Source organism: Stomoxys calcitrans, chromosome 5 (genome assembly GCF_963082655.1).
Source record: "Stomoxys calcitrans chromosome 5, idStoCalc2.1, whole genome shotgun sequence".
NCBI lineage: Eukaryota > Metazoa > Arthropoda > Insecta > Diptera > Muscidae > Stomoxys > Stomoxys calcitrans.
In genome coordinates this window covers 63,400,831-63,410,144 of record NC_081556.1, presented here as the reverse complement: position 1 = coordinate 63,410,144, position 9,314 = coordinate 63,400,831, and the positions used below count along the sequence as shown (strand labels likewise).

General features: G+C 39.2%; 1 protein-coding gene across 1 annotated transcript; it reads right to left on the bottom strand.

Moving 5' to 3' along the window:
• Window positions 1–8,000: 8,000 nt before the first annotated feature.
• Window positions 8,001–8,960, bottom strand: LOC131997925 (uncharacterized). The gene has a single exon (XM_059369806.1). It carries the CDS (start codon window positions 8,958–8,960, stop codon window positions 8,001–8,003), a length of 960 nt encoding a protein of 319 aa, XP_059225789.1.
• Window positions 8,961–9,314: the final 354 nt, after the last annotated feature.

Genomic DNA, 9,314 nt, shown 5'->3' with positions numbered 1-9,314 from the left:
GTTAGTAAGTCTATTCATGATGAAATGTCAAAGCATACTGAGCATCTTTCTCTTTGACATCATGTCTGAAATCCCACGTGATCTGTCAAATACTAATGCATGAAAATCCTAACCTCAAAAAAATCACCCTTTATAACCTGATTAGATTAGGTTAGGGTGAAAAGAGGGTGCGGATGTTAATCCTCCCCATGCCACTATAGACATACACCTAAGCCAGTAATCGGCTTGATGTGCGCTCTAAATACTAAACAAAAAAAAAGTAACCTCGAAAAAGAAAATCCTAGTTAGGAATTCCGTGCTACTTACAAAATCCTTAATTGTTTTGCCCGCCCATAAGATGGTTCATGTCTGGTATTGTGTCCCCACCTAAGTGCCGGTATCTGTTGGACGCGAAAGCCGGGCAATGACAAAGCAAATGCTCCAACGTCTCATCATCTTCCCCTCATGCCCTTCACATGCTATCACTTGCCGCACCGATTTTACATAAGTGAGTTCGAAGTCTAGCTATACTGACCTCCTTCTTACTTTCTTTCAGTAATTGACTTGTCTTCTCACGATCTGGACCCTCCATAGGATTTTCGCCGTTCTACCGACTGTTTCGCTGTTCCACAGGGTTGCCTGCTTATTCATTGTCCACTCCTTTAACTCGGACTGCGTCGAACCAAAAGGCTTCGGGTTAACCAAGTTTATTGACGGCAGTCCTCTGGTTTTCACCTTCAAATCGTCCGCCCTTTCATTCCCCCTTTCTCCGCTGGCAGCAGTGCCTCGCACTCGACCTCACCTGATTAGATGTCATTTAAATCGATCTCACGATTAATTTTCTACTGCCCCTTGAAGCTTGAATTTTTGCCTGTATAGAAAACATATTGTCTTCAATTTGATCAATTAATCATGGTATTGATTAATAAAAACATTTTTAACAAACTGAATAATTGCTTCCACAATGTTTGACATTGAAATTCTATTTTGCATTGAATCTTGACATGCGATTGGGGAAAAGTCCAATGTGTGTCGTCTGATTATCATGGACAGAAATTTTGGATCACAAAGGGGAAGTCAATGACGATAGTCAGGTGTACACGTGCATGACCAATCAACCAATCGAGCAGGATCCCGCTGTCTAGAACCTTGTGTCTTCGTTACAATATTCGATAAAACAGACCACATAAGGTACATTGCTATATTCTTTTGTTTCGCGATCAAAATGCAAAATGTCTGTTCAGGTCAGAAAATGGAAAAAGGGATTTATGTTTTTTATTTACTTGTCGATTATGTAATTATTTAACAATCACAATATTCAACATGTATAACAACTACTCCATCAAAACATAAATTAGTACATCATTTAATTCTTATTGAATTTAGCTCACTGGAGTGGGGAGGGTTTTTAATCTTACAAAAACAACTATTAGGACAACAATGAGAAAAGTATAAGTATTCACTTTCTCAGACTTAATTAAAAAATATACAACGGCTAGGATTTGGAACAATTAGAACAAGAATAAGAATACAGTTTTGTTTGTTTTAAAAGGACGGAATATGTGGTTGTCGTCCTGACAAATCCATGCCATCTCTTCATGAACTTCGTATATTTTTTTACAATTGGAAAATTAAAATAAAACATATCCTGCAAAATTCTGTAAGGATGAGACCAAAATTGCTGCTCATACAGCTTTAAAAGTGCATATCGGATGAAAGATATATATGGGAGTTATATATAAATCTGATCCGATTCTGATGAAATTTTGCACACATACTAGGACGTCAAAAAAGCACTTCGTGCCATATTTGGTAAAGATTGGACAAAAATTGTGCCTTCTACAGCCTTGAAAGACCATTTCGGATGAAAGATATATATGGGAGCTATATATAAATCTGAGCCGATTCTGATGAAATCTGAACCGATGTCATGCTAAATTTGGTAAAGATCGGACCAAAATTGTGGCTTCTACAGCTTTAAAACGGCATATCGGATGAAAGATATATATGCAAGCTATATCAAAATCTGGACCGATTTCAATGAAACTTTGCACACATATTGGGACGTCAAAAAAAAAATGGGACCAAAATTGTTGCTACTACAGCTTTAAAAGGGCATATCGCATGAAAGATATATATGGGAGCTATATATAAATCGGATCCGATTCTGATGAAATTTTGCACACATACTAGGACGTCAAAAAAAGCACTTCGTGCCATATTTGGTAAAGATCGGACCCAAATTGTGCCTTTTACAGCCTTAAAAGACCATACTGGATGAAAGATATATATGGGAGCTAAATATAAATCTGATCCGATTCTGATGAAATTTTGCACACATACTGGAACGTCAAAAAAGCACTTCGTGCCAAATTTGGTAAAGATTGGACCAAAATTGTGCCTTTTACAGCCTTGAAAGACCATATCGGATGAAAGATATATATGGGAGCTATATATAAATCTGATCCGATTCTGATGAAATCTGAACCGATATCATGCTAAATTTGGTAAAGATCGGACCAAAATTGTGGCTCCTACAGCTTTAAAAGGGCATATCGGATGAAAGATATATATGCAAGCTATATCAAAATCTGGACCGATTTCAATGAAACTTTGCACACATATTGGGACGTCAAAAAAAATGGGACCAAAATTGTTGCTACTACAGCTTTAAAAGGGCATATCGCATGAAAGATATATATGGGAGCTATATATAAATCGGATCCGATTCTGATGAAATTTTGCACACATACTGGACGTCAAAAAAAGCACTTCGTGCCATATTTGGTAAAGATCGGACCCAAATTGTGCCTTTTACAGCCTTAAAAGACCATACTGGATGAAAGATATATATGGGAGCTAAATATAAATCTGATCCGATTCTGATGAAATTTTGCACACATACTGGAACGTCAAAAAAGCACTTCGTGCCAAATTTGGTAAAGATTGGACCAAAATTGTGCCTTTTACAGCCTTGAAAGACCATATCGGATGAAAGATATATATGGGAGCTATATATAAATCTGATCCGATTCTGATAAAATCTGAACCGATATCATGCTAAATTTGGTAAAGATCGGACCAAAATTGTGGCTCCTACAGCTTTAAAAGGGCACATCGGATGAAAGATATATATGGGAGCTATATCTAAATCTGGACCGATTTCAATGAAACTTTGCACACATATTGGGACGCCAAAAAGAATTTGAGCCAAATTTTGTAATGATCTGACCAAAATTGTGGCTTCTACAGCTTTAAAAGGGCACATCGGATGAAAGATATATATGGGAGCTATATCTTTATCTGAACTGATTTTTCTTTCAAAATCTATAGCGTTCGTTCTTGGACCGAAAAAGAGACTTATGCAAAATTTTGTGAAAATCGGACAAGAAATGCGTCCTGTACCTTGATTACAACAATACATGGACAGACAGACAGACGGACATATCTAAATCGAATTCTAAGCCGATCCATATATTTATCGATGGGTCTGGCTCTTCTCCTTCTTGGCGTTGCAAACAAATGCACAAATATAGAATACCCTGTACCACAGTGGTGGTGTAGGGTATAAAAAGCAAAGATGTATAATTTTAACGAAAAATTTTTGCTATCGTAGCTTGGGATAAGTGAAAAGTCCTAGAAAATCACAAGGGAACGAATTGGCGTCCTATTGATTGTTTTTGTTTTGACCGTCCAGCTATTGATTTGGTTCACCCATCAGAACGCCGAGGTTTAAATTCTGGGTTGACCCTCAGAAAAAATGATGAGTAGAATGAATTTTCCCCTCTTTAATGCTGGCGATATTTGTGATGTATTCTTTATTTAAGTCTTCTACGAAGAGATGTCGTTTAGCTGCGCTTCCTTCAGACTCGGTCAAGAGTGGTCGCTGTCATTGGGCTAAATGTTTAATTCCAATTAAAGTTTTTGTACTCATTGGCAGCGTTACCGTTGGGAATTTTGAAATAGTCGCTCGAAACGTCGTTTTCCCAAAAATAAATCGCGCGTTTATGTTTTACGATTTTATTAAACATTAAAAAAAATAAACAATTCATAAAACCTTTGTTTTAAACATCTAAACATAAAAAAAACAATTTTTTGCTCTTAAACTAATAAAATTTCATAAACATTTTAAGAGTTATACATTAATAGCTATGTATTAGACTTCTTTGAGACTCCAGTTTTGTATTTTTTGACAAGTTCGTTACATGTTATCCAAGTATCGAATTTAATCAATTTGTCAATTTATTTTTTACCAAACCCAATTTAGAAAAAAATTCTTTCAGCGCATACGATGCTTTGTGGAAAAGCTAATGCGTGCTTTAAAAATTCATATAAATTGGGGTACAATAGTAGACACTTAGCCCTGAAAAAATATTACCATCGTGCTTTACTCTCAAATACCAAATATTCTAATGTCAAATACCTTTCATTTGAGCCCCATTTGCCATTGTGGGAAAGCTTATCCTTGCTTTGGAGGTTGGCGTTTTGGGGAAGTGGCTGTCTCCAAATACTTGATCCCACATTTGGATACCAGATTCGTATTCTGCTCCCAAATTGCCATGGCCAGTAAATAAGTTCCAAAAGTGGGTATTAATTTTGTGCTCTACCACTCAATACCTTTCATTTAAGTCCCATATTGCTATAGTCGGTAAATTTGTCCTCTTTGGCGAAAGGTTTGGTAGAGAGTCAGCCCCCCAATACTAGGTCCCACATTTGAATATCAGATTCAAATTCTACTCTCAAATATTTTAATTTAATACCCATATCGTAGTGATTGGACTATATATCCGTTTTGCGGTGGGCGGCCCTTCTAGGCACCCCACTCTAGATTTTGATATCAAATTTTTCTTTTTACGTTACTGTAAGTGTGCAAACAAAATTTCGCTTAAATCGCCCAACTCATCTCCGAAATCTGGTGATTTTGTAAGTAAGGGTAAGAAGGGTCCGCCCCCACCCTTCAGATATCAAGAAATGAAGTACCCTATTTTCACCAAGGATTCACAGTAAAAATTTCGAGAAAATCGGTTCAGCCTTTTTTGAGTCTATACGGAACACACAAACAAACAAACTAACACAAATTCATTTTTTATATATTTTTTTCTATGTTCCGGTTTACAAAACGAAAAATGAAAAATTTTCTTTGCGTTATTTCGTGCAAACCTTGCCATATTTATGTTTGAAAGCTTATTTTAAACAAATGTCTATCCGTTAAGAGGCACTTCAAGTGATTTTAAACCTTACAAGTGCAAAATTCTGAAATGAATATAAATCTTAGTTAGATTTAACAAATTTGTGTTCTAAAAATCTTAAGGTGGTCGGTATTTTATCATTAATATTTATCCTCGATATTTCGTCACGCAGCTTCCGGGAAAATTGCAATATATTGCTTTTAATCTCAAAGCATGTATCATGAGAAATATTGTCAGAATATATTGTAGTTCCTGCTCCTTGTCCTATATATACATCTGAAATATTTGTAGTATATAAGGAATTTTTATTATTGACATTTTTTATCTGCTTTTGCATTAAATATTCTTTTTCGCAAAATTTTGAAGTCAATTTTTTTCTATGAATTTAAAAATATATATATAAAATTGTTAAAGCCCGATATCTGACACCAAGTTTCGAGGTGTCTCCCACCACTTGATCTTTCCATCGGGTTTTTGGTCTTCCCGGTTTGCGTGTACCACCGTATTTGCCTTCAAAAGACTTCTTTGCTGGAGCTTCTTCATCCATTCTGATAACATGACCTAGCCAACGCAGCCCTTGTATTTTGATGCGTGTAACTATGCTATCGTCGTCATACAGCTCATACAGCTCGTGGTTCATACGTCGCCTATATTCTCCATTAAAAACTGGTCCATATATTTTTCGAAGAATCTTTCTCTCAAATACTCCAAGCACTGCCTCATCTGCTTTCACAAGAACCCATGCTTCAGAACCATATAACAGCACGGGTAGTATCAGTGTCATGTACAGTGTAATCTTCGTCTGTCGAGAGGTGGCCTTGTTTCTAAACTGCTTACTTAGTCCAAAGTAGCATCTGTTTGCCAGTATTATTCTTCGCTTTATCTCAAAACTGGTGTCATTCGTTTCGGTTACGGCGGTGCCGAGGTAGATATAGTTACTGACTGTCTCTAAGTTGTGGTTGCCAACTTTCTCCATTCTCATTATCTGCTCGGTCGTGCAAGGCCTTTTGGGAGTTGAAACCAACCATTTCGTCTTATCTCCATTTTCTGCGAGACCCATTTTCACTGACTCTCTTTCGATTCATTCAAAGACTGCAGTTAGTACTTCCGGTAACCGACCTATGATATCGATGTCGTCGGCATAGGCGAGTAGCATGTGTTCTCTTGCAATTAGTGTGCCATATCTATTCACATCTGCATCTCGTATAAACTTCTCCAGCAGGATATTAAAGAGATCACGCGATAGCATGTTTCCTTGTCTGAAACCTCGTTTAGTATTAAATGGTTCGGAGAGATTATTTCCTATTAATTAATGAGGAACCCGTATCAGCAAGTGTCATCCTGCAGAGTCTTATTAATTTTGCAGGGATACCAAACTCAGACATGGCTTGAAATACCTTTGAACGTAAAGGAGTATCGATATATATCGAATATCGATATATATAGGTGTTAATTTGGCCTTCTCGGGTCTTTTCCAGGATTTGGCGTAGAGTGAATATCTAGTCTAGGATGGATTTACCAGGTCTAAAGCCGCAGTGATAGGACACAATCTGCACAAAACTGGGGGGAATCCTAGAGTAGACGGAGCGGAGGTGAGTGATGTAATGAGTGATGTATGTGGACTCTTGCGCTGTGACGTCACTGGCGGAATTCCCTGTGGAGTTAGTGGACTGTATAAGCGGGGTTTGCTGCTTATTATTCCTCATACCAAGAGGAATAATAAGTTCAATAGGAGTAGAGGTAGCTCAAAGAGAAAGGGGGAAATAAAAAGGCGGTAAGTGTTCGTTTTATATAAAAGAACAATGTTAAGGGTTTATTAAGGAAAGAGAGGAGATGGGTAGTGTGCGTGCTCACCTTGTCTGCGGTTGTTGAAGAAGTGAAGTAATGTAATTCTAAGACAAGGAGAGTGGCTTTAAGTACTAAATTTGACAGCTATTAATTCACAATCGTCTTATTCTATTACATCTTAGTACTAAGGGATTTCATATGATTTCTTATACTTATACAATTCAACATAATTCCCAATATAATTCAATTTGTTTTACGATAAGTACTTAACTACTAAAATACTTAAATTAAAGGACAAATTCAAATTTGTCCATGGCGCCGGCCTTGCGGTTACGCAAAATGTGTTGAAGATGCGCACAGTACGGTCGCCAAGGACTTGATGGCCTCTGACAAAACCAAGTAGTTTGGTTGAGGGGCTGCTTGGTGCTTTTTTGCAGAGGTGTGCTGTTGTTTTTTGGTGACCTTTGGCTTGGTTTTGCGCTGCTTTTGTTTGTTGTTGCGTTGTTGATTGTTGCGTTGGTGTGGATGGGGTCGAGCTGATTTCTGGCGAGCGGTATTGTTAGGCCTTGCTGATTTTCGTGATGGTGTTGTAGCTGGTTTAGACTTATATTTGGAGGAAGCAGCAGATTTTGCTTGTTGCTGTAGGGAGCGGGCAGGCTTGGTGGGAGTGTGGGACTTCTTTTGCTGCACAGTGAAGTTGTGCAGGTGCAGCATGGTGTGGTGTTGAAACCCACACTTTCTGCAAGTGCCTGATGATATGCACTCCTCCACCGTGTGGCTTCTCGCAAGGCAATTACGGCAATACTCGTGACGTCGTACAGCCACCCGTCTATCCTCCACTGTCATCAAAATAAATCTGGGGCAGTGCTTCAAAGCGTGCCTTTTCTGACACAGCAGGCATTTATAAAGCTCATGAGCAGGCATGTTTAATCTAAAGGTGAAGAGATATTAGTTAAATGCAGATACAGGGGTGAAATGGCAAATAAAAATGAGATGAGTTTTTGTGTTAATATTAGAGAGATACCAAAACATTTCACCCACACACTATTGGGGTTGGTCCAATAAGGGAAGGAGACACAATTTTACTATCGGTCGAGTAATGACTCCTGATGCAATCTTCACATCTGCAATTCGTGTGTTTTTGTCGGACCCCGCATGCGTCTTAACTACTCTCCCCAAGCGCCAGTCACTAGGCGGCAACAAATCGTCTATGACGACCACCAGATCGCCGATTTTCATATTTGGTGATGTGGTTCTCCATTTATAGCGTTTTTGAAGAGCTTTGAGGTAATCCTCCTTCCATCGTATGGCAAATTGGTGATGGATAGCCTTGAGTTTCAACCATCTATTTAGTAGGGAGACGTCCTGAGGAGTAGGCTCGGGAAATGCCATGATCGGCGAGCCCTTCAAGAAATGTCCGGGAGTCAACGCTGTGAGGTCGTTCGGATCCTCAGAGACAGCGGAAATTGGACGTGAGTTCAAGACACCCTCGATCCGGGCAAGCACGGTGGCAAACTGTTCGAAGGTGAACAAATGAGCCCCAGCTACTCTTCTAAAGTGGTGTTTGAAACTCTTGACAGCCGACTCCCAGAGTCCTCCCATATGAGGGGCGTGGGGTGGTATAAACTGCCATTCAAAGCCCTGTGTCGAATATCTTTCCGATATGTCGCTTGCTGATGTTTGGATGAAGCTTCTAAATTCCCGTAGCAGCTTGCGACTGGCACCAACGAAATTCCTACCATTATCCGAAACTACCTTCCGAGGTAGGCCTCGTCTCCCAAGAAAACGGGCAAAAGCGGCCTCAAATGCCGCCGTGGAAAGTTCCGAGCATGGTTCCAGATGTACGGCTTTCGTGGCGAAGCATACAAAGATGCTGACATAGCCCTTTAAGAGAGGGGAACGGCGTAGTGGAGAACTTTTAATATCAAAAGGTCCTGCAAAGTCTATGCCAGTGACGTGAAATGCCGGAGTTATCGTACATCTTTCTTGAGGGAGCGGTGCCATTATCTGGGCGCAAGATCTTTTCTTGAAAATTATGCATGTCTTGCATTTATGGATGATACCTTTCACCCTTGGTCTTAGACGAGAAATGTAAAATTCTGTCTGGACCATACGACACATTAAAATACATTCTCCATGGGCCAGGAACGCGTGCAAGTGGAGCAAATACAACTGACAGAGACGAGAGTTACCAGGAAGTATAACTGGGAATTTCTCGTTATACGGTAGGGAAGAGGCGGCCAGCCGACCATTCACCCGTAGGACTTTGTTACGGTCCAGAAATGGGTTCAAGCATTGCAGTGGACTTTTGCAAGACAATTCCTCGGATCTACCAACGGTCTTGTACTCCTCTGGGTA

Coding starts and splice junctions, on each gene's coding strand:
- LOC131997925 (XM_059369806.1), bottom strand. CDS start 8,960: ATGGCACCGCTCCCTCAAGAAAGATGTACGATAACTCCGGCATTTCAC.